General features: G+C 35.7%; 1 protein-coding gene across 5 annotated transcripts in view; it reads right to left on the bottom strand.

Moving 5' to 3' along the window:
* AP3B1 (adaptor related protein complex 3 subunit beta 1) overlaps positions 1-26,975 on the bottom strand; it is a 267,807-nt gene that overhangs the window by 191,489 nt on the left and 49,343 nt on the right. For all 5 annotated transcript variants that reach the window (XR_014834747.1, XR_014834745.1, XR_014834746.1 and 2 more), the window contains 3 exon segments: positions 21,338-21,412; positions 1,632-1,727; positions 828-988 (listed from right to left, as the gene is read on the bottom strand). Coding sequence is in view for 2 of the 5 variants with exons in the window: in XM_021076471.2 (XP_020932130.2) it covers positions 828-988; positions 1,632-1,727; positions 21,338-21,412 (332 nt within the window). In the remaining 3 variants the exon portion in view is untranslated.

The following is a 26,975-nucleotide window of genomic DNA, read 5'->3' on the forward strand; positions in this document are numbered from 1 at the left end:
ATCTCTGAGCCCTACCCTACCAGAGGCTTGGTTTGTATACCTTTGTATACATCTATATCTTATGGCAATATCTTATTCCATTATAGATTGCCTTTAATTATTTGGCATACGTTTAATTTTTTCCCTCAAATATATGTTACCACATCCTCTATTGTTTTCACATATTTTATGCATATAGCACACACCAGAAACACAAAATGATCTTGATAAAATTCAGTGGAATAAATATTAACAGAAAATAATACCAAATTATTAGAGGTAATAATTATTTTATTTGACCAAAATTTTTCCACAGAGATCAAGGCAATATATGATGTTTAAATAAATATTATATTCATATGATATGGTGCTATAGTCTCAGTCAATAATAGAAAATATTTAATAAAATATCTCTGCAAAAGAACCAAGCAAGAAAGGGAACAGCAGGACCACAGATGGAAGAAAGGATAACAAAGTGAGTTGAGAGGGTAACACACTTAAGAGTCTATCCTATAATAAACACAAAAAAATCTTAATTTTCTTTAACATATGTGCATGTATAATGATAGGCTACATAAATGGTAATTCAATTTCTAATTATCTTTCAGTTACAAAAATTCATAAATTATTATAGGTCTTAACAAGTTCACAAGTAAAAACTTGGATAGGGTCTCTATAACCAAAATAAAATTAAAGATTTCTAAAGAATGTTTATGGGCAGGTGGAAACACAGTCACTGGGTATATTTAGTTTAAGGAAAGATGAGTTAGAAGAGCTAATAAGCTCCCCTGGTCTTTAACACTCCACATAACACGAAGGACATTTGGTATTATTTAGAAAGTACCAACCTGTACAACTTTTGTATTGCATGGGCTGCATTCTTCCTTACGTATGGTGATAAGTCAGCGGAAGCTTCCTTAATAGCGAGCATCATTATAGGTACAATAATTGGCACTCTGATGCTTGAAAGGACTCTCAAAGCACTTGCACGAATTAGTTGATTTGGGTCCTAAAAATAGTGTAAAAATACTCATCAAAATTTCAGGTTTTCAGTATTTCCAAGACATCTTTATGATACAGTTAATAGGTGTTTATAGGGTGTGATACAACAACAGCAAAAAAAAAAAAAAAAAAAAAAAAAAGCCTGCTTAATTTAAAATAAATAACCAGCATACAGAAACAGATAAGGAAAAAGACAAAAGAAAATAAATGTTTATTTCTTTGAATAATGTTTTAACAAGAAAAGTAACTGTTATAATTCTAGCTGATCACTTATTACTAAATGTGCTGAGTTTTTAAGAATTTTCATAATAATAAAATGCTGCAGGTCAGAAATTTTATCTTTAAAAAAGTCATGTCCCCTCTTTGCAAACTTTCAACAACTAGTTGGAGTAATGATGAAAAGTGCTCTGATGCATGATAATATTATATTGAACACAAAGGAATAACAGAAACTGAAACCTACATGGTAACGTCCAGCTGATTTTATAACTTATTTTTTAAGGATATTGAATAGGCACCACGAGAGGCCTTTTAACTCTTTCAAAACACTATTATGCCATTTAGTGGATTATTGCTCCACTCCTTTAAATGACACACCTTCAACTGTGCAGAAACATTGCAGCTATTTGCCTGCTCACTCTATTATTTACCTTCAGGGCTCGCTGAAAAGTACTTATGGACAAGAGGGCTAGATCCTGCTGTTCTTCAGCATATCGGACCAGATAAACATACACTAATTTCTTGATCTGTGAAAAAGAAAAAAGGCATTTAATCCTAGCTAGAGAGAAAATAAATTCAACACTTTCTATACTAAAATCCCTTAATTAAATAACTGAACCTGGTCACAGCCTAGACTGTAAAATAAAGATATTACAAGAGTTCCCACTGCAACTGGTGGTGTCTTGGGCGCACTGGGATGTATCTTTGATTTCAAGCCTATCACAGTGGGTTAAGGATCCAGCACTGCCTCAGCTGCGGCTTAGGTCACAACTATGGCTTGGATCTGATTCCTGACCTGGGAATTCCATATGCCGCAGGGTGGCCAAAAAAGGAAAAAAAAAAAAAAAAAGATATTACAAGATGAGTATTAACAGAAACAGCTTGTGAAATAAGCATTTTAATAATCCCAACCATAACAGCAACATCTTATCAAGGTGTCTTTCCTCTTGAAAGGAATAAAAAGTTCCAGAGCAAAACTCCTACAAAAAATATTAAAATACTAACTAAATTGCAAAAGTATTTACAAAATGAGGGCTACAAATAATAGAACACACTTGGGCTCTGTACACTAACTATACAGTATGGCAGCTTATGTTCACTCATTAATCCAAATGTTTCAGAGCCCAACTTTGATTGTATGGTAGAATTCACATTCCAATATACATTACATGATACTTCCAGCTCAGTAAGAATAAAGTGTGACAATAATAATTTAATGTAATAAAAATTCCAAAAGGCTGGAAGTGTGTTCTGAAAACTGTTTCAAAGGCAACTTAATCACTGTTTCTAAAAAAAATTATGATAAGCAGAAAAATTAAATGAACATTGAAATTTGAGTTGAAATTCATCAACTGCTTCCTTTTGATGTTGCTTATAGCTCATATTGCTCTTCTCAAATATCTTCAGATACCACTGCCTGATTAATCGTCTGATATATCAGCATAATGCATACCTAAAAGCTTAGAGAATGTTCAAGGTGCATGGAAAATAAGGGCAAGTATCTGGAAAGAGCTGGAATTGATGCTGAAAAGGAAAAAATAGTGCTATATTGGACCATATTTTATATCATACTAACCAATCTGGACTTCTTTAAAGATGACTGCCATGGCCTCCTTTGCCTCACAGTCCAATTTCCCTTGACAGAGCAGTGAGGAGTTCTTTCACCATCCTGTTTTGCTACCTTCTAAACTCACTCCATTTGTCTACGTGTTTTTTTCAGTATAAAAACAACAAATGAAATCTAAGCAAGACAAACTCGTTAAGAGTCTGTTCCAGATGAGATACTTCCACTGATACAACTAACTCTTGATTAAAACCATCTACTTTTCCCAAATAGACTAAATCAATCCATACTTGAATTAATTGTCCTAGTGAGGTTTTTTCCCTTTAAAAAGAGGGCAAGATCTTACATTTACCTACTGAAACTTTCAACCACTTAAATTCAACCCATCACAGCACACTCTTAATTTTAGATCTTAATCTGTAATCCAACCTATTTACCATTCTTCACAATTACATGAGCACAAATGAAAACTTAATGAACATACTTTCTACATCTTCATCATTATCAATAGAAATGCTAAAGAGGCCATTTTAAGGTGATATCAATCAATTCGTTTGTACTAAACTGACCAGGTTATAGGAGAAACTAACAAAAAGTACATTTCCAATTACTCTTCCGTGATGAGCCACAAAAATCTTAAAAACAAAGTCTAAAATCCTTAACTCAGTGTTAACACAGCCTAAAATCTTTCCTGAATTTCTTCTCTAGTCAAATAGGAAGAAGCCCCAAATACAATTTGACTTTTTGTGTCCCAATCTCCACTCAGGTTTGTCATTCCACTTTCTCCCGAGTTCTACTAATGAAAATCTTTCCACAAAAGCAAAAATGAAATGATAAACAATAAAATGTCTACTAATAGAGGAACAATAAAGCAAATTACAGAGCATCCACGTATAACACTATACCATGCAGCAACTATATATAAGTGAATCTATACCTGACATTGAAAATATATCCTCTTAAATTTTTTTAAAGGTGCTAAGAGTATGTATTGTATGATCTCACTTTTGTATTAACAAAAAACAGACACACACATATATTACATTTTGTCAACTGAAGATAAATCAATTGTAAGGTGTACCTTAATTTAATGGATGACAAAGAAAAGAACAAAAAACCCTACCAATTAAAAGTCACCCTTAGTCGTTAAGATAAGTCCCAAAGGTAAAAACATTTTTTTCTTTTTAGGGCTGCACCTGCGGCATATGGATGTTCCCAGGCTAGGGGGTTGAATTAGAGAGAGCTACAGCTGCCGGCCTGCACCACAGCCACAGCAATGTGGGATCCAAGCAGAGTCTGCAACCTGCAGACTGGCCTGCAACCACAGCTCATGGCAATGCAGGATCCCTAACCCACCCAGCGAGGCAAGGAACAAACCCACATCCGCATGGATACTAGTCAGGTTCTTAACCCACTGAGCCACAACAGGAACTCCCAACTGCAGAAACTTTAAAATGGAAAACAAATGTCTTAGAATGGACATCGTATAGTAATAGCAAATACTTACATACTGAACTATGTGTCAGGCACTGTTCTAAATGTTTTATTTACATTAATTCATTTTATATTCACAATTCAATGAACAGGTATTACGATTCCTATTATACGGGTGAAGAAACAAGCACAGAGAGGTTAAGTAATTTGACCAATATAGAAATCCATTAAATTAAGAGCCAGGATTCAAACCAAGTAAGCATGAAAGCTGAAAAAAACCTATATTCTAAAATGTGAACAGTAACTATCTCTGGGTGATGGTATTAATCAGTGACCTCCACACTTCTACATTTTTCTAAATTTTTAAAAATTTTTACAATTAACATTAATTTGTGTTCAGATAAAATACTAAAGATATTTTCACTCTGGGGTAAATCTCATCCTTCCAGCATCTGCCAACACAAAATAATAGTACTTCCTCTGATTATAAAAGTATTTTAAATTCATTCATTATAAAAAAAAAATCTGAAACTGAAAATATTTTTAAGTTCCCACATTCCTAAAATGACTTCTTCTGTAGCACTGGCAACATAGAGCCACTAAAACTGTTTTCAACCTATTCAACAGACAAGAGCTCAATCAAGTTTTTTCAAGTCAACCAACCTGTGATGACCCCTTGCTTCTCAGTATTAGTCAATCAGGAACAAACTCACTCTAAACAAATATACTCATGTACCAACCAATTAAAAGCAGTCTCATCCAGAGTTCCCACTGTGGCACAACAGGACCAAGGGTATGGGGAGCACTGGGACACAGGTTTGATCCCTGGCCCAGAAGAGTGGGTTAGGAAACCAGTGCTGCCAGTGGCAATTGTGGCTCAAATCTGACCCCTTGGCCCAGGAATTCCATATGCTGAGGGGCAGCCAAAATTAAAAAATAATAAATAAATAAAAGCAGTTTCATCCAAGTGACCATGCTTCTACAGATGATATCAACCCATGAGGCCCCTAAAAGTCCATGAAACCTTCAAACGTTCACTTAGAATAAAGTGATCTCACACAAGAATACAAAAAAGGGTTGCAAAACTACGTTACACTAGTATGCAAGATGGCAACCAAATAATCCAAAACACACCCAATGTTTTAGATTATACTTAAAATATAAATTTTAAACATTCTTAAATCACAGTTTAAGAAGCAATTACCTAATTGTTTGAGGTATAAATGATTTTCTCCCCAACCAAATTTTAAAGTTCCTAAGATTACGAGAGTGTCAAAAAACAACCAACGCTTACTGATTGACTGATTTATAAAAATTTAAATATAGCAAATCTATGCAAAAGATGAATTTTAAGTAAGATATCTCTCAAATCCACCTTGGAATGAACATGAGGCTATTCAGTACAGGAATCATTCCTTATTCATCCACATAGTCCCACAACCTATCGCATAGCCTGCCATATAGGAAGAGCCCAGTAGTTACCAGCTGAGTAAGACATAACAGCCCAATAATAGACTGGGGAAAAAAATAAGACATTTTCCATTGGATTTCTATATCTAGAATCTAAGTTACCACCAAAAGTTAAAATTCATGAAATAGCTATCTAGGAGGGCACCAACACTCTGAGGAAACAACAGGTATTAAGAAGATTGCCTCCCAAAGTCTTTAATTTGTAGATTTTTTAAGAAAATTAATCATTTAAAATAGTCTTCCTCTTTACTAATTATATTCAGATCTCAGCCTACAGTTTTCAGGAAAATTTTCAATGAAGAATGGATTAGGGTCCAGCCACCCCCCTCATCTTCTTGGGATTTACTTCTCAGCAACACCTTTATTTACCTAACTGTACAGCCAACTTTTGAAGCTGAATTATGAACTCCAGAATATATCGAGGAGTTTATATTGGCAACACTGAAATGTTCAAACCACAGCTGAGCTAGCAGGCATTGCCATAATTACTCACTATTGGAGAGGGATTTTTGTGACTGTTATAGCAAAAAGCATAACAATATTAAATCACAGAAGGTTGCAAAACACTAAATTTGTTCTAGTTCTGTTATAAGAATCAATCAATATTGACCACAAGAGGCCTGTGCACTGACTGGCTGCAGGTGTGCAGAGAAAGCCTACTTTCCCTGAAACCATTCTGTGACCAGAAATGGGAGTACTTAAAGCTCCGTGACTACACCATTCTCTGATCAGTTACTTTCATTCAATGTTACAATACTCCTTGCTGTAAAGCTAATCATAGCAGAGCCCCAGTAGGCTGGAAGAACACAGGCAGATCTGTTTAATTAGTTTATCAATACTAGTACATCAAACTTCATGAGTTATTGACTAAACCTTTGATTATTTTTGTACTATAACCACTGATGGCTTACTAGGTCACTTGTGGTATCATTTGACATCAAATGGCAAATGACCTACAGCTCAACTGTGAGTCCAAGGCAGTATGCACTTGGAAAAATGAAATTTTGTACTTAATAGCAATGAAACATCAATTCTCTAAACATAAATTTTAAGAAGTTTATGTCAGTTTTCCTACAACATTAGAGGATTAAGCATGTCTCAAAAAACTAACAGGTATTTCAAGAAAAAAAGAAATCCAAAACAAACAGATCAATAGAGAATCCCCCCTTTATCTGTGGGGGATACATTTCAAGACCCTCAGTAGATACCTGAAACTATGGATAGTACCAAATTCTATATATATTATATCTTTTCCTATACATACATCCCTACGATAAAGTTTAATTTCTAAATGAGCCATAGTATGAGATTAATAAGAATAGCTAATAATCAAATAGTACAATTTTAACAAATTTACGTGAATGTGGTCTCTCTCTTAAAATATCTTATTGGACTGTACCAACCCTTCTTCTTCTTGTAGCGATGTGAGGTGATAAAATGCCTACATGAGAAGATAAAAGCGAGAAGAATGACACAGGTGTTGTGACCTAGTGTTAGGCTACCAACCCGACCATACATTGGGACTACATGGTCTGGGAGGATAATATATCACGAAAACAACAACATGTCAGAAGAAGGATCCTCTGCTTTGGGTGATCCTGGATTACTGAGCATGACAGTGTTGAAGGTTAGATGTTAGGAGCAGATGTCAATGGCTGGGGATCCCAGACAGAATGGCAGACTTCATTACACTACTTGTAACGGTATGCAATTTAAAACTTATAAATTATTTATTTCCAGAATTTTCCATTTAATACTTTTGGAATGCAGCTCATAAGAGAAACCATGGAAAGTAAAACCACAGAAAAGGGGGGGAACTACTGTAATTTTGTTTATAGTGACATTTTTGTTACAGAACATTACAGCATACCAGAATCCGATTGTAAAGTTCTATACTGATAACTATCTAAACATTACAAACAGCTCTGAATAAACAAATAGTACAGAACTTTCTGTTTACAACAAGAAGACTGAAAGTCCAAAGGAAACGATTTACAGCATAACTTATGACCAATATCTAAGGACTTACTCATTTCTACCCATATCTAAAACATTAAAAATTTATACCAATGACAATTACCTCCCAGAGGGTAAAAGACAGCTAATACCAGAAGATGAGGAGGTCAAACACAATAAAGAGGAGGAGGAAGTTATCAAACAGGAAGGATGGCTCACAAGGAGAATGATCTAAGACGGCTTCTGAAGCCAAGCTACCTGGCTTTGGATTCTGACTGCCACACATTAGCTGTGTGACCTTGATCAGATAGCCTAATCTCTCTGCTCCCTCGTCCTCATCTGGAAAATATGGAAAATGAAAGAAGCGACCTCACAGGGTTATTTGCAAGGATAAAATGAGTCCATATATGTTAACAACCTAGCACAGACGTTAACAACCTAGCACAGATAGCATTTTGAAGTTAGTAATCCCTGTTGCTAACGAGAGACTCTATTCCTGATAACACCAAGACAAGCTCACAGTTTTTCTAAGTGAAATCTTTTTTCCAGCTACTTGAACTTTCTCATACCAGAAGCCATAAAACTAATGTACACATCAAAGTAGAAGCTCAGATGGCATAGCCATACCACATCAAAGATAGTTTAACTGAATTTTCAACTTAGATTTATATATGGTAACAAGCAGATAAACAGTGCTTAATAAGAACCTACTAAACCAATCATTAGTAAAATTGGCAAACACTACAAGATTACATGTTAAGTCCAGATTTCTCCCATTAATTGTAATCTTAAAGAGAAAGAATGGTTTAACAAGTTAAGTCCAATACTGGTTAATTTAACCTAGTTCCTAAATTGATAACAAGTGTACAAGTGTTTTGATTTTAATTTACCCAAGTTAGTGATATTCTCTTTATGATGGCTATTCATTTTGGCAGCTAAATTCACTTATCTGAAATATACAATGTACTTTGCTACATAACAAAAAAATTAAGTGTACCTAAAAATGTATCTAAAAAGTAGGTTTAAAGTACATATCTTTAAAATTCTATAATATCAATTATTATAATTTAAAAAGCTAAGATGACAGGAGAATTATTCCTTGCACATACAAAAATGTATACTTTAGAAACTGCATAACATATATTTTACTGTAATTTTCCAGACTTTGATTATGCAAATGCAAGCTTATTTAAACTACTAATTTATCTTATATGAGGAAAGACAACTTAAACTACTAATTTACTCTATCTGAGAGACACAATATCACTGAATCTACTGCAGGGTGTTAAAATAATAGCTAAGAGTCCACATTATATCAACCTTGGTGTTTGTATAATACAAATGAAGTGTGACCTGGCTAATCTTATTGCTCTACTTCAACAAAAAAGTCTATCATCATTCTCAGGTCATGATTATTTTATACACTCTATTTTTCTCGTGCTGATGCAACCTTTTTATTAGAAAATGCCTTGTTTTTCAAACTATAAATACTTAAGCAATGATTATAAAACTGCTAATGATATGTGGCTCACTTTGTATATTCTGGCTATAAAACATTATAAGATGCAATTACAGAGCTCAAATGTAAAGGTTGAAAAAGAGGAAGAGAATTTTCAGGAATGTCACCAGTTATAAATTGAAAATTTTGCATGGAAAGTAGGGAAAACTGAGACCAAAGTTTTCATTTGACTGATAACATTCCATATATTTTAAGGTTTGAAAATAGTTACAGGGAGTTCCCTTGTGGCTCAGCAGGTTATGAACTGGACTAATATCCATGAAGACACGGATTTGTTTGATCCCTGGCCTTGCTCAGTAGGCTAGGAATCCCGTGTTGCCATGAGCTGTGGTGTAGGTCACAGACGAGGCTCGGATCTGTCATTGCTCTGGCTGTGGTGTAGGCCGGCAGCTGCAACTCTGATTCAACCCCTAGCCTGGAAACTTTCATATGCTGAAGGGGCAGCCATAAAAAGCAAAAAAAGAAAAAAAAAGTTAATTTTAATATAAAGCTATAATTTAGAAGTAATAACTAAGAGCTCTGATTGACCCTCCTACCTTAACCAAACAGAAAAATAGTGGGGGGGAGCAGGGAATGAAACAATGGCTTTTATATGTTGGACAATAGGCAGTACATTACTGTTAACCCTGAGAAAGGGGAAAAAAAGTCAAGGTGAGTCCTTCAACTGAGGGTGAGTCTACCAGGGCAAGAAGAACAACTCAAACAGAATCTAGAAAACTGAAGTCCACAGAAGCCAAGGTTCTTAGAATTTGCAGAACAGAATAACAAAGAGGAGGGAACTTCAGAGAGAGAGACAGAGAGAGAAGGGGAATGCAGTCTGAAGAGTACATTCAAACCTAAGGCTAAGCACTGCCAGGCACATGAGTGAGCTGAACCGACCTGAGGCCAGATCAAAAAAAAACCAAAAAACAAAAAACAAACCACTGGAAAGAAGTAAGTAGAACAGATCCCAAAGATCACAAAAAGCTAGGAACAGTTTATGTTCCCAGAGCCAGAGAGAAAATATTCCATAAATACATGTATCACTGAGCAGGATCCTAAGAAGGGCATCACTTTACTAGTGGGATTACAGAGACTAAAAGTGTTTCTGTATCCCCTAATAAAGATTAAAAGTATGCTCTGAAAGAATCAAATGATTCCATATAACTTAACCGATTCACAAGGAAATCCAATACAATGTAAAGGAATACAACAAAATCTGGCAGCCAACAACACAAATTTCATAATGATCAGTATCTAATTAAAATTTACTACTGATATAAAAAACACTGACAACATGAATCATAACCATAAGAAAAATCAATCTATAGAAAAAGGTTTGGGGTTCCATCTCTCGTCTGGGAACTTCTGCATGCTGTGAATGCAGTCAAAAAAAAAAAAAAAAAAAGATGTAAAATGATTGAAATGATAGAACTAGCAGAATGATGATCCCACAACTACTACAAATGTGCTCCACATGTCCAACAGGTAGACAAAAATATGAATATGTTGAGGAAAGAACTGGAAGATACAAAAATGACCTAATTAAACACCTAAAAGTGAATAATATAATAGCTAAGATAAACATATTACAGGGGATTAACAACAGCTAGACACGCAAAAGAAAAGATCAGTTCACTTGAGCATACAGCAAGAGAAACTATCAAACTGAAGCGCAGGGAGGAAAGACTGGAGAGACAGTGAACATAGTTATCAGTGACCCGAAGAACACTATCGATTAGAATAACTGTATCTACCTGAAGTACCAGAAGAAGTCAGAGAAAATGTATTTTTGAAAAACTAATGGCTGAACTGTTTCCAAATTTTAAGAAATGTATAAGCTTACAAGAAGCTCAACAAACTCCAAGCAGAAAAAACATGAAGAAAAATATGTCGAGGCATATCACAACAAAGCTGAAAACCATTGTTAAAGAAAAAAATCTTAAAACCAACAAAGGAAAAAGACATACATTAAACACAGAAAAAGAAAAAAAAGGATGACAAGAGACTTCTTATAAGAAACCATGTAGGCCATAAAAAAATATTTTTAAATACTAAAAGAAAAAGATTGTAAAAATATAAAAATCTCCATTTTATTGTTTTGGAATTGTATGCAAAAAAAAGGTTTTTTTATTTTTACTTTATCTAATTTTTGTAGGTTTCTTTATGCACCCATGGCATATGGAGGTTCCCAGGCTAGAGGTTAAATCGGAGCTACAATTGACACCCTAGGCCACAGCCACAGCAACACAGGATCCAAGCCACACCTGCAACCTAAACAGAAGCTTGCGTCAACATGGGATCCTTAATCCAGAGTGAGACCAGGGATCGAACCAGTGTCCTCAAGGATACTAGTTGAGTTCATTACCACTGAGCCACAATGGGAACTCCAAAAAGACTTTTTTAACAAAACTGAGAAAATTTATCACCAGCAAAACAAGAAATGTTAAAGAAAGTCCAGTAGTCATTAAGGAAAATGATACCAAATATGAAATGTGGAGTTTCTTTCATGGCTCAGTGGAAACAAACCCAACTAGTACCCATGAGGACACAGGTGTGATCCCGGGCCCTGCTCAGTGGGTTAAGGATCCGGTGCTGCCATAAGCTGTGGTGTAGGTTGCAGTCATGGCTTGGATCTGGTGTTTGTGGCTGTGAAGTAGGTTGGCAGCTACAGTTCCAACTCAATACCTAGCCTGAGAACTTCCATATACTGCAAGCACAGCCTTTAAAAAAAAAAAGTAGGGGGGTATCTATACAAAGGAATCAAAAGAGACAGGAAAGGTAAACACTACGAACCAATAAAATTTATAAGTTTATAAATAAATTTTATTTGTTCTTTATTTAGAACAAAATTTGTTCTAAAGAACAAATAATTTTTGGGGGGGAGGGGGACTAAGTTTTAAATCTCTTTAATAGATACGTGGACTTATGCTAATTTTGGAATAAAACTACTAGTACAGTCTCCCACATAAAACTAAAAAACCTGGACATACTACATAAAGCACTAAAAGCCCTGCCAAATGAAACAGAAGCAAAGAGACTCCAGGAAGGAGTATACGCTCAAAGATGGTAAGAAAGAGAGCTGTAGAAACCAAATTCCACATTTCCATGGCTTTCTGCTAGAGACTGGGAATGTGCTTTTCACAGCTCTGACTAAACCATGCAAACTCAGAATAGACTCAAAACAGATCAGTAAAAGACAAAAAACATGAGAACTGAAGTAGCACCTAAGCAACAGAATTTGCAACTTGCAATGAGAAGTCAAAACAGCTGCCTTGTGAAGCAAAACCACCACTATGGGAGTTCCTTGTGGCACACAGGTTAAGGATTTGGTGCTATCACTGCAGAGGCTTGGGTAGCTGCTGTGAAGCAGGTTTGGTTCCTGGCTGAGGAACTTCCACATGCTGCAGGCATGGCCAAAAAAAAACCACCCCAAATCAAACTAAAAAAAAAACAAAAACACTACCTATGGAGTAAATATAAAAGAATAGTGAATCTACATAATTCAAGATTCATAATGTCAAATGATATAACGCAAATTACCCAATATATGAAAACCTTAAAAAAGGGAACATATGCACACAAGAAAAGGAAACAGGCTGAGTGCAAGCCTGAGAAAAACAGGGTACTGGAACCTAGCTGAGAGAGCTGCTATACACTTATTCTTAAGTAAAAGAAAATATGTTCTCAATAAAGAACATGGGAAATCTCAGCAAAGAAACAGGAAGGATAAAAAAAGAACAAACTGAAATTCTAAAATAAAAAAAATTTCTAAAATACAATGAATATACTTAATAATCAAATGGAGAGGACAGAAGGAGTAAGTGAACTTGAAAACAAATGAATAAAAATGATCTAACATAAAGAAAACAAAGATGAAAAAACTAAAAGTTTCACACACTGTCAAAAATCAAACAACATAAAATATATGTAATTTCAATATGTAATTTCAATACCAGAAAGAGAAAAGGGCAAAATCTTATCTGAAGGCAAAAAATTCCCTACTTTTGATAAAAGAGAGAATTTTATAGAACTAGGATGCTCAACATTCACCAAACTCACTGAACATGAAGAAGCTCATACCAAGGTACAGCAAAGCCAAACTACTGAAAGCCATAGATAAAGAGTAAAGCAGGAAAGCATCAAGAGAAAAATTATAAATTACATAGGAGGATCAATGATCCAGTTAACAAGGACTTTACATAAGAAATTATGGAGGGCAGAAGAGTCTTTAAAGCATCTCTAAAGTGCTAAAACAAAAAGAACTCAGAGGGAGTTCCTGCCTTGGCTCAGTGGAAACGAATCTGACTAGCATCCATGAGGTTCAATCCCCGGCCCCACTCAGTGGGTTAAGGATCCGATGCTGCTGTGAGCTGTGGTGTGTGTGGTCACAGCATTGCTGTGAGCTGTGGTGTAGCCCAGCTGCTACAGCTGTGATTTGACCCCTAGCCTGGGAACCTGCATATGCCATGGGTGTGGCCCCCCAAAAAATAAACAAAAAGAACTCAGAATTCCATGACCAATGAAACAATTCTTTAGGAATGAAGGTACAATAAAAACACTTTCAGAAAAAATGTAAGAGAATTCATTGCTAGCAGACCTCCATAAGAGAAAAGCCAAATCAGGAGGATAATGATACTGATGGAAATATGGATCTTTAAAATACAAAGAAATCACTGGACCTGATAAATATCTGAATAAATGGTAAAGATTTTTTGTTTTTTCTTTTAATTTCTTTTAAGTCATATAAATATTTAAAGGAAAAACTGTACTGTCTTATGATGCTTTTAACTTATATAAATCTAGTAAATTAATAACTACAATATAAAAGACAGGAGGGATATGGATGTACACAGGTGCAAGATTTCTATATTTGTTTTTTGTTTTTGTTTTTGTCTTTTCGCCTTTTCTTGAGCCGCTCCCGTGGCATATGGAGGTTCCCAGGCTAGGGGTCGAATTGGAGCTGTAGCTGCCGGCCTACACCACAGCCACAGCAATGCAGGATCTGAGCCAAGTCTGCAACCTACACCACAGTTCACGGCAACGCCAGATCCTTAACTCACTGAGCAAGGCCAGGGATCGAACCCGCAACCTCATTAACCAGTCGGATTCGTTAACCACTGTGCCACGACGGGAACTCCAAGATTTCTATACTTTATGTGAAGCGCAATATGAAATATAACCAGACTGTGCCACGACGGGAACTCCAAGATTTCTATACTTTAGGTGAAGTGCAATATGAAATATAACCGGACTGGGAAAAGGTAAGAATGAATACAGGCAACACTAAATAAATAAATACCTAGATAAATAAATGCAAAGAAGTACAGGTTAAAAATAGAAACAGGAAAAAAATGAGATTTCCTCAGTAAAAGGAGAAAAAGAAAGAAACAAAAAACAAAGGAGACAAATGAAAAAAAAAAAAAAGAAAGTATAATAGTCTACTCAAATCCAACCACGTCAATAAATACATTAAGTGTTAACAAAATAAACACTCCAATTAAAAGGCAGAAACTGACAGAATGGGTGGGAAAAAGATGGAAGTGGATGCTGTCAACAAGAGACACATAGATATGAAGACATACGCTAGGAGTAAATGAATGAGAAAAGGATATACCATACAAAGAGAGGAGAAGGCTGGAATGGCAATATTCATAACAAGAAAGCAAACAGACTTTAAGACAAAAATCATACCAGAGGAAAAGAAGGATTTATTGTAGGATAAAAGGGTCAATTCATAAGGAACACCTGAAAAGAGCTATGGCTTAAACAGGAATGCTTCAAAACATAAGCAAAAAATGACTAAATTAAAGGGGAAAATAAACAATTTCAAAATCAAAACTGGGAGATTTAAAACCTCTCTCTCTGCAATTGGTAGAACTAGAAAGTGGTAAGTAAAAACATCTGAATAATCTTTAGCAATATCAGCAACCACATTTACTTAAATAATATGTATTGAACATAAAATCCAATAATGGCAGAATATACATTCTCTTCAATGGCACATGGTACGCATATCAAAATAAACCAGATGATTAGTAAAAATAAATAAGTTTTCAGGAATTTTAAAAGAATGATGTTTTCTGACTAAAATGGAATTATATTATAAAGCAATAGCAACATAAGATAAAGAAATAACCCACCCACAATACCTAGAAATTAAACAACATATTTCTAAATACACCAAAAATCAAAAAAGAAAATCATATAGTAAATAAGAAAATATTTTTAACTGAATGACAATGAAAACAAAATTTGGGAAATTAACTAAAGCAATGCTTAGAGGAAAATATACAGTATTAAAGCCTTATATTAACACAAAGATTTGATCTGAGTTTCCAACTCAACATAACACAACAACAAAAACCAAATTAAGTAGAAGGATGAAATCAAAAAGAAATCAATGACATAGGAAATAGACAAGAAAAGTGATATAACCAAAAGCTATTTTTTAGAAGAAAATAATAATTGACAAGCTTCTAGATAAACTGATGAAGAGAAAAAAGGCAAAAATTATTAATATCGGGAATAAAAAAGGAAACAGCATCTCAGAAGCTATAGACATTAGAGGATACTAAGAATATATAATTAAATTTAAGCCAATAAACTGACAGACAACCTCTATCGATAGGACATATTTCTTAAAGGAAAAAACACTAACAAGGATCCAGTAAGAAACAGAGAATCTAAATAGCCTTATGTTGGGGATCCATCAAGACTACCTTTAGGCTTAATGACTGCCTAGAAGGACTCACGGGACTCAAAGCTGTTATACTCATGGTTATGGTTCATTACAGAAAAAAAGGATATATAGTAAAATCAGCAAAAGAAAAAGGCCACAGGGTAAGGTCCACAGGAAACCAGGCACAAGCTTCCAAGAGACTACCTGCCAGTGTAGTCACATAAGACCTGCTTATTTCCTTTAGCAGCCACGTACCAAGTGATGCCCACCAGAGAAAGACTGTCCAGGGTTTTTATTAGGGATCCATCATGTAGGCACTGTATGCCTATATGTATAGTCATCACTGTATTAGATCATAACTGAAACTGCAAACCACAAGAAGGAAAGCATGTATTTACATCAAACATGTTTTTAGTATAAATTATTTGGATAAACTGATATAGCATGGTTCAAAGCCTCAGGCATATAAAATGTTCTTATCAGACAGACCATTCCAAGAGCTCAGTTCACCAGAAAGACAAACGAAAAAGGCCCCACTGCATAACACAGGGAACTATATCTAATCTCCTGGGACAGACCATGATGGAAAAGAACATAAAAAAGAATGTGTGTGTATGTATATATATATATACATATATATACACACACACACACACACAACTGAGTCACTTTGCTGCATAACAGAAACTAATAACAACATTGTAAATCATCTATACTTTAATCTAAAAAAAATTATTTTAAATCAATCCTAACAGACTTTTGAAGAAACTGGCCTGCTGGTTTTAACATTTCTGCAGAAAGACAAAGTACCAACAAAGGTTGAAAACAGAACAACATTGGAATGCTTATACTCCTGACTTTAAGATATACTATATGTAATATAAGGCAAGAATACAATAACAGAATAAAAAAAACCTAGAAGGAATCAATAGCAGTTCAGATGATAGTGGAATGAATCAGTGAACTCAGCAGTGGGTGGAGATCCCTTGTGACACAACAGCAGGCTAAGGATCTGGTATTGTCACTACTGCAATAGCCACAGTCACTGCTGTGATGCATGTTTGATCCCTGGCATGGGAACTTTCATATGCCATGAGAGTGGCCAAAAAAAGAAAAGAAAGGTAGCATAGCGGAAATAACCCAAGCTGAACAGGAAAAAGAAACTGGTGATCATTTTGTCATGTACAAAAATAATGAATCACTTGGTTGTACACCTGAAACTAAAATAAATTTTTAAGTCAATCATATTCAATTAAAATTTAAAAAGAAATTTAAAAAAAAGACATGCTATAAGGTTACAGTAAACAAGACAGTGTAGTACAGGCACAAGGATACACATAGAGATCAGCAGAACAGAGCCCAGAAACATGGTCACACTTATGTGGTCAAACTTTTTTCCAAAAGTGGCAAGGTAATTCAAATGGAAAAAGACATAATCTTCTTAATAAATGGTAAAAGAACAATTGACTATCTGGGGAAAAAAATGAATCTCGACCCTTACCTCATACCACACACAAAATTTAATTTGACCCAAAGAGCTAAAACAATCTTGAGAAAGAACAAAGCTGGAGGTATCACACTCCCTAACTTCAAACTATACCACAAAGCTAAAGTCATCAAAACAGTATGGTACTGGCACAAAAACAGAAATATAGATCAGTGGAACAGGATAGAAGGCCCAGAAATAATCCTATTAACTTATGGTCAATTAAGCTATGGCAAAGGAGGCACAAATACACAATGGAAAAAAGATAGTCTCTTCAATAAGAGGTGCTAGGAAAACTTTCAGCTGCATGTAAAATAATTAAATTAGAATACTCTCTATCGCCATATACAAAAATAAACTCAAAATGGATTAAAGACTTAAACATAAGACCTGAAACCATAAATCTACTAGAAAAAAATTTAGGCATTGCCCTTTGACATAGGTCTTAGCAATATTTTTTCGATTTATCTCCTCAGGCAAAGAGGAAAAAAGCATAAATAAACAAATGGGACTGCATCTAATTGAAAGGCTTTTGTATAGCAAAGGAAACTACCAACAAAATGAAAAGGCCACCTACTGAATGGGAGAAGATATCTGCACATGACAGATCTGCTAATGCATTAATATCTAAAATATACAAAGACTTCATACAACTCAACTAAAATAAATAAAAACAACCTGAATAAAAAGTAAGCAGAAGACCTTAATAGACATTTTTCCAAGGAGGACATACAAATAAGCAAAAGGGTACATGAGAAGATGCTCAACATACTCCTCATCAGGGAAATGTAAATCAAAACCGCAATGAGGAATTGCTGTTGTGGCTCAGCAATAACAAACCCAACTAGGATCCATGAGGACGTGGGTTTGATCTGTGACCCCGCTCAGTGGGTTAAGGATCCGGCATTGCCGTGAGCTGTGGTAGAGGTCTCAGACATGGCTCAGATCTGGTGTTGCTATGGCCGTGGGATAGGCCAGCAGCTGCAGCCCCTGTTGGATCCCTAGCCTAAGAACTTCCATATGCCCCAGGTGTGGCCCTAAAAAGACCAAAACAAAAAACAAACAAACAAACAAAAAAAAAAACACCACAAAGAGATATCACCTCACACCTATCAGAATGGCTAGCATCAAAAAGGCAACATGAGTTCCCCTCATGCCTCATCGGAAATGAATCTGACTGGTATCCACAAGGACACAGGTTTGATCCCTGGCCTCGCTCAATGGGTTAAAGATCCAGTGTTGCCATGAGTTGTGGTGTAGCTTGCAGAGGTGGCTCAGATCCTGCATTACTGTGGCTGTGGTGTAGGCCAGCAGCTACAGCTACAGGTTCCTAGCCTGGGAACCTCCATATGCCATGGGTGTGGCCGTAAAAAGGCCAAAAAAATAAAAAATAAAAATAAAAAGACAACAAATAACAAGCATTGGTGAGGATGTGGAGAAAAGGAAACCCTTGTGCTCTGCTGATGAGATTGCAAATTAGTGTAGCCGCTACGGAAAACAGAAGGAAGGTTCCTCAAAAAATTAAAAATAGAACTACCATACAATCCAGCAATTTCTCTCCTAGGTATATATCTGAAAAAAACAAAAACACAAATTTTAAAAGATACATGCACCTCTAGAGTAATGAGAATAAAAACAAAAATAAAATAATGTGACCTATTTAAACTTAAAAGCTTTTGCATAGCAAAGGAAACCATAAACAAAACAACAACCCATAGAAAATCTTCGCAAAGGAAGCAACAAACAAGGGATTACTCTCCAAAATATGCTAACATCTCAGGCAGCTGTATATTAAAAAAAAAAAAAAAAAAAAACTAACTAAAAACCCACACAGTTCTATCAAAAATGGGCAGAAGATCTAAATAGACATTTCTCCAAAGACATACATATGGCCAAAAAACACATGAAAAGATGCTCAACATCACCAATTATTAGAGAAATACAAATCAAAACTACTATGAGGTACCACCTTATACCAGTCAGAATGGCCATCACCAAAAAGTCTCAACATTAACTGGAGAGGGTGTGGAGAAAAGGGAACCCTCCCACTTTGCTGGTGGGAAATTAAACTGGTACAACCACTATGGAGAACAGTATGGAGGTTTCTTTAAAAACTAAATGTAGAACTACCATATGTTCCAGCAATCTCATTTCTGGGCATATATCCAGAGAAAACCATAAAAAATAGTTAAGAGCAAAATTTAAAACTTCCATGCTTCAAAGAGCACTATCAAGAAAATAAAAAGATAACCCACAAAATAGAAAAATATTTGCAAATCATATATTAGATAAGGATCTAGGATTCAGCACACACACACACACACACACACACACACGCTTACAAATACACAATAAAATGAAAAACAAACCAATTATAAAATGAAAAAAGGATGTGAATAGACATTTTTCTAACGAAGATATACAACTGGCCAAGAGACACACAATAATTATCTGTTAACAAAATGTAAATCAAAATTTCAATGAGATACCACCTCATACCCACTAGGATATACAATCTAAAATACAGACAATAATTTTTCTTTTAAAAAAAGGAAAATAACAAGTGTTGGTGAGGATGCAGAGAAATCAGAACTTGCATACATTGCTGATAGAAACAAAATGGTGCAGCTGCTGTGGACAACAGTTTGGCAGTTGTTCAAAATATTAAAGAGAGTTATTTTATGACCTAGCAATAGCACACCAAGGTATACATCCAAAGAAATGAATATATATACGCATACAAAAAAACTTGTGTTTATAGTAGCATTATTCACCATAGCCAAAAAGTGGCAACAACCAAAGTGACCATCAAATGATCAACTGATAAACAAAATGCAGTATATTCACACAAAGGAAAATTATTCAGCAAAAAGAAGCAATCAGGTAACGATACGTACTGCAGCACGGATGAACCTCCAAAACATTATGCTAAATGAAAGAAATCAGACACAATAGCCACCTATTATATAACTCAGTTTATATGAGGTGCCCAGAATAGGTAAATCCATAGTGACAGAAAGAAGATTATGGTTGCCTAGGACTAGGAGGACTGTGGAGTAACTAATGGACATAAGGTTCTTTGTTGCACAGTTCTGTGAATACACCATAAATCACTGAATTGTACACTCTAAAAGTGAGAAGATTAGGATGTATTAATTATGCTCTGATAACCTTTTAAAAAGATGATTGACTCTTTAAAGTAAAAATGATAACCATGTACTTAGGGTGTTTTAGCAGATTCAGAAGTAAAATGCATAATGTGGGAAGAGATGGGAGGGAATTTGCTGATGTAAGGTCTTCAAAGTTGATGTGAAGTGGTATAATGTTATCTGAAACTAGACTGTGCTAACTTAAAAATATATACAGTAAATCCTAGCTGTAGACTGTGGTAAGTTGAACATATACACTGAACCCCCTAGAGTAAGCACCTACCAAATAAAGAGACAGGGCTTTAAGCTTTTCTTTAACATTCTGTCAGAAGTCAATAGTTCATTTGATCTAACATGAATTACCTTGGCCTCAAAGTTTCTTAAATTTCTCTGTTTCAAACTCCATGTACAAACCTATACAGGGACCAGTAACTGAAGGTTCCCACTACATTCTGCCTTCTGCTCACCTCTCGCTATACCTCTCGAGGCAGGGTTTACCAGAACTAAGATGCTCCAGAGAGAGCACTAGATTTGGAGTCCTAACACATGGGTTTAATCCTTGCCCTGATACTACAGGAATTTAGATCTGTTTCACTGGATATATGCTTTCTAAAATTAACTTCCTAGACCAGAATTTCAACTAAACTGGCTTCAGATTACCATCCTTTTACCCAGGTGAGTTAATCTCAATTTTACTTTTGACATTCTCCACCAAAATGCCAAAACTAAGATTATGTCTACTTTGCATTCTATTTCCCCCATTTAAGATTATGGACATTTTAATTGTATCAAAAATCTAATGACACTTAAGTATCTAACACTGTATTTCAAAGTAACTGAAAAGTATATATTCTTTCATAACAAAAGGAATCATGAAATTAATGAATCAAAACAGTACCTCAATATTTTTACTGGCCACATTCTTCACAACAGCAGGAAACAGTTCAGATGCATTTTTCCCTTTTGCAATCATCTGAAGGATAAAAGTGGAATATTAGGACTGAAACTTTTTTAAAATTAGTCATTTGAAAACAAAACAAACTACATATATTAAACATTTAGAAGATAAGCTACAGAAACAAATAAGCTACAGAATTAAAAAGCTTAACTCTTTTTAAATCATCTAATTATCCCAACTATTTGTAGAAAAGAATAATCTCTTAGGAATCAATATAAATACACAAATACATAGACAGTTAAGGAAGAAACACATAGAAATTTAAGAAAAAATATTTAGAATAGTTTTCTCAGGCTAATGGGGTCGTAAACACTTTTTTTTGGTTTGTTTTTTCTAGAGCCGCAGGAGGTTCCCAGGCTAGGGTTCGAATCGGAGCTGTAGCCACCAGCCTACGCCAGAGCCACAGCAACGCGGGATCTGAGCCGCATCTGCAACCTACACCACAGCTCACGGCAACGCCAGATCCTTAACCCACTAAGCAAGGCCAGGGATCAAACTCGCAACCTCATAGTTCCTAGTCGGATTCGTTAACCACTGAGCCACAATGGGAACTTCAAACACTTTTTAAATGTTTGTACTCTACTTCTCAAGTTCTTACATTAAAGATGTAATGCATTTGCACTGAGGGTGGGGATGGAGAATAAATGCTATTTTTAAGCAAACTACAATAATTCCTCCTTCCTTGGCTTTCTTTTTATAGGCCCCACTACTTCTTCAACCATTTTTTTTTCCCCAAAGTTCCCTTCACCAAGTCCTCTTCCTTTCTCCATTAAAGCTCTGTGCACCATCTCCATCTTTCAGGCTACACTGTTCTACAATCTCTGAAATTCCTAAGATTTCATTCACCCTCACGTCTTAACTCCTACCACTAAGGGGATCAATTCCCAAACCGTAGCCCTAACTCTAAGCCCTAGTGCTACTTCTCTAATTGAACATTATTAGACGTCGCCCTCATCCAAAGTCTGCTATGTCTAAAACTAAACCCACTTTTCACAATAAAAAGACCTTCATGGTAGTATTTCTTATTCCACCAATTTTCCCAGATACCAAAACCCTCCAATTATCTTGGTGTCTTCTTACATCTATACAATAACCAGGTCCTGTTGTGAATTCTGCAGCACACTCATGTTAATCCTTTCTCCTGCTACTTTCCTAGCAGAGAGGCCAGTATGACCTCACAGAGGACCTTTCCAAAAACCTCCTCCTCCAGACCAAAAGGTAGATCACCGACAGTTTAATGGGCTCAAACCACTACTTTGCACATCAGTTCCCATCAAGGTCTCAAAAGCCCCTGACTGCCTCAGCGTCCAAACAATTTAATATTCAAATGATCTAACAGCACTAACATCCCTTTTAAGCTCAGCAATCATTACTGCTCCACTACCTGCATGCTCTCTGACTCCTCTATGCTTGTGCTCATATCATGGCCCCAACCCAATTCTTTTTGCTTTTCTAAGTTTTCACCCTTCTATCTAGTGCATCATCAAATTCTCATCGCTCTCCCTTGACAAAGCCACCTCCTAGCACCTACTGCACTATGGCATCCAATCCTAATTTCCTCCAGAACTTTTTAATCCACACTTTACACTTAGAATTTCCTATGTGCAATCTTTCATTTCTATTTATTTGTTTTATGTCTGCCTGTACTTCCATTTCCTTAACTCTTTATTCCCAGAATATATCTTTATGTCCTTTAATAGTACAGACTTTGGTTGCCACAAAATAAAGTTTTAACTACAGGGTAATTTTTTTTTGAAAAGGGATCTTTATGAATTATACGCCATATTCATAAAACTACCTTAAAAAAGATTTCAATGAAAGGAGGTATTCATTTTACAAATTTATAAAAATGTTTTATAAATATGATGTGACATTTTAAGCAATTATAATCAGTTAACGATTTATAAATATGATGTGACATTTTAAGCAATTATAATCAGTTAACAATTTCTCAGAGGCCCTTTCTAGCTTTAAAATATATGCTAGTCTTTCCATTTTCTACTTCTTTACTTGTGCAATTAAGTATTTTGTGAAACTTTCTGAGTAGTAAAGTTCCACAAAATATTGCACAACTAAAGCACCTTTATATGATTTTTACAATTTCCTCATCTGTAAAATGAGGACAGATTAAACGTTCTCTACGGCCCCATCCCTTCAGTCACTCCATGATTATCTCAAGTCAGAGATCCTGTCCTATTATATCCTATTCCAAGGCTTCCTTAACTTTGTTCTACAAAATGCTACTCAAAAAGATACACGAGGGAGAAAAAAAATCCTAGTCAAATTCATTTGACAAATACTTCCTGAGAGGATACTATATGCTAGGGATTATTCTAGGCCTTGGGAATCAACCATGAACCAAAGTCTTCGCCCATCCAAGCTTACCTCCTAATGGGGGGTGAGGGACAATAAGCAAATACAGTATGTGAGGTAGTAACAAGGGTATTACTGAGAAAAATAAAGGACTACAGGAGAAATGGGAAGTGCTAGTATCGGGGTGAGAGTTGCTTTCACCTTTTGGTTAGTATATGCAGGGTATATTTCCCTTTTTTTTTTAATGTCCGTACTAATGGCATATGGAAGTTCCTGGGCCAGGAATTGAATGTGAGCCTATGTGGCAACCGTGAGAACATCAGAACCTTTAACCCACGGTGCAGGGTTGGGATGGAACCCTTGCTTCTACAGCGACCCGAGCCACTGCAGTCAAATTCTTAACCCACTGTGCCACAGCAGGAACTCCCCATCCTTCTATTTTCAATCTTTGCCTTTATATTAAAAGTGGGTTTCTCCTAGAGAACATATAATTGCATCTTGATATTTTCATCCAATGTGACAATCTCTTTTAGTTGCTGACTTTAGATCACTTACACTTAATGTAATCATTGATGTGGTTAGATTCAGGTCGACCATTTTATTATCAGTTTTCTGTTTATTCCCTGGGGTTTTGTTGCTGTTGTTGTTGTTCTGACTGCCATTGCTCTCATTATTGGGGAATTTTTGGTATTTAATAATTTAATTTTTATATTCACTACTTGGCTACAGCCTTTGTATAATTTTTATTGGTTCTTCCTCTAGGGGTTATCAAATAGATAATTACACAGATACAGTTATAGATAGATAAAATCAAGACACATCAAAGCTTCCACATCTCCTTAAAGTTAATACTGTATAAGATCAAATAAAATGTTGAAACCTTTCAACAGACAGGCTTTTTAATCCTACCTCCCCATTGCCCTTTATGTTATATATAGCCATCATATATTTTATATCTACATCCACTGAAAACCTCTCGGACAGTGGGATATTTAAGAGGAATAAAATTAGCCCTTTACACTTACCATTTCAACTCATGTCCCTCAATATCCATCTGATATTTCCCTTCAACCTGATTTTTTTTTTCTTTTTGTGGCCACATCTGTGGCATATGGAAGTTCCTGGGCTAGGGGTCCAATCACAGCTGCAGCTGAGGGCTGTGCCTCTGCCACAGCAAACCAAATCCAAGCCACATCTGCGAACTATGCCACAGATTACAGCAGTGTTGGATGCTTAACCCACTGAGTGGGGCCAGGGATCAAACCTGCATCCTCTCAGAGACAAAGTCAGCTCATTAACCTGCTAAGCCACAACCACTAAGCTACAAGGAGAACTCCCTGAATAACTTCAATTAGCATTTCATTAAAGAAGATAAGCTAGAAATACTCTTTTTTCTTGTTTGGCCTAAGAATACCTCTAGCATCCTCATTCTTGAAAGATATTTTCACTGGATAGAGAATTCTAGGTTAATAATTATTTTCTTTCAATACTTTAAAGATATTCCAGTGACTTCTGGCTCCATGGAATCTGATGAGAAATGTAGTGTAGTTCAAATCACTGTTCCCTTGTACGAAATGTATCATTTTTTTCCCCAGGTACATTTTGCATTTTTTCTTTATTTAGGGTTTTTCAGAAAGTTTAATTGCCATATACTGATGGATGGGTTTCATTGAGTTTATCCTGATTAGTATTCACTGAGGTTCTTTCATCTAAAAATGTAAGTCGTTCGTCACTTTGGGAAGTTTTCAGCAATTATGAATTCAAGTATTTTTTTTCTGTCCCAATTTTTTTCTTCTGAACATTTATGATAGATCTTTGATATCATCCAACAAGACCCTGATGCTTTGTTCATCTCTTTTCTTTTTAAATTCCATTCTACAAACTGAATAATTTCTAGTGATCAGTCTTCAACTTCTGACTCCTTTGTTATACTGATTCTGCTACTGAGTCAATCCAGGGTATTTTTTAATTTTTTACTTTTTATTTTGCTTTTTAGGGTGGTATATGGAGGTTCTGGCTAGGGTTCTAATCAGAGCTACAGCTGCTGGCCTTCGCCACAGCCATACCAGATCCAAGCCACATCTGCAACCTACACACCACAGCTCACGGCAATGCCAGATCCTTAACCCACTGATTAAACCGTCAACCTCATGGTTCCTAGTCGGATTCGTTTCTGCTGCACCAGGACGGGAAATCCGATATTTTTTATTTTAGATGTGATACTATACACATGACAGAAATTTCAAATTTCCTTTTTAATTTAATTTACAATATTGTTCACAGAGTTCCCATCATGGTTCAGCAATAAGGAAGCTGACTAGTATCCATGAGGACATGGGTTCAATCCCTGGCCCAATTCACTGGATCAAGGACTCAGCGTTGCCTTGAGCTGTGGTGTAGGTCAAGACATGGCTCAGATGTGGCATTGCTGTGGCTGTGGTATAGGGGTGGCTATAGCTCTGATTTGATCCCTAGCCTGGGAACTTCCACATGCCACAGGTACAGCTCTAAAAAGACAAATAATAATAATGATAATTTACAATATTGTTCTAATTCCTGTTGTACAGCAAAGTTATTTAGATATATATACACATATACATATGTGTGTGTGTATATATATGTACATACACATTCTTTAATATATTCCTTTCCATTATGTTTTATCCCAGGAGACTAGATATAGTTCCCTGTACTATACAGTAGGATCTCATTGTCTATCCATTCTAAATGTAATAGTTTCCATCTACTACCCCCAAAATCCCAGTCCATCCCTCTCCCAAAGCCCTCCTTGGGAACCACAAGTATGTTCTCCTTGTCTGTAGGTCTGTTTCTGTTTTGAAGATGGGTTCACTGGTGCCAATTTTTAGATTCTACATATAAATGATATATGGTATTTGTCTTTCTGACTTACTTCACTCAGTACGATAATATCTATTTGCATTTATGTTGCTGCAAATGGCATTATTTCATTATTTTTAATGGCTGAGTTGTATTCCATTGTATGTATGTACCACATCTTAATCCATTCATCTCTTGAGGGACAATCAGGTTGTTTCAAAGTCTTGGCTACTGCAAATAGAGCTGCAATCAACACTGGGGTGCATGTATCCCTTCGAATCATTGTTTTATCTAGATATATGCCTAGGAGTGGCACAGCTGGATCATATGTTAATTCTACTTTTAGTTTTCTGTGGACTCTCCATAACGGTTTACATAGTAGTTGCACTAATTTACATTCCTACCAACAGTTTAGGTAGGTTCCCTT

This window comes from Sus scrofa, chromosome 2 (assembly GCF_054392235.1).
Source record: "Sus scrofa isolate SSC_HxYL_T2T_F1_AM1 chromosome 2, Sscrofa_HxYL_maternal_Yorkshire_Landrace_v2.0, whole genome shotgun sequence".
In the NCBI taxonomy this organism is placed as follows: domain Eukaryota; kingdom Metazoa; phylum Chordata; class Mammalia; order Artiodactyla; family Suidae; genus Sus; species Sus scrofa.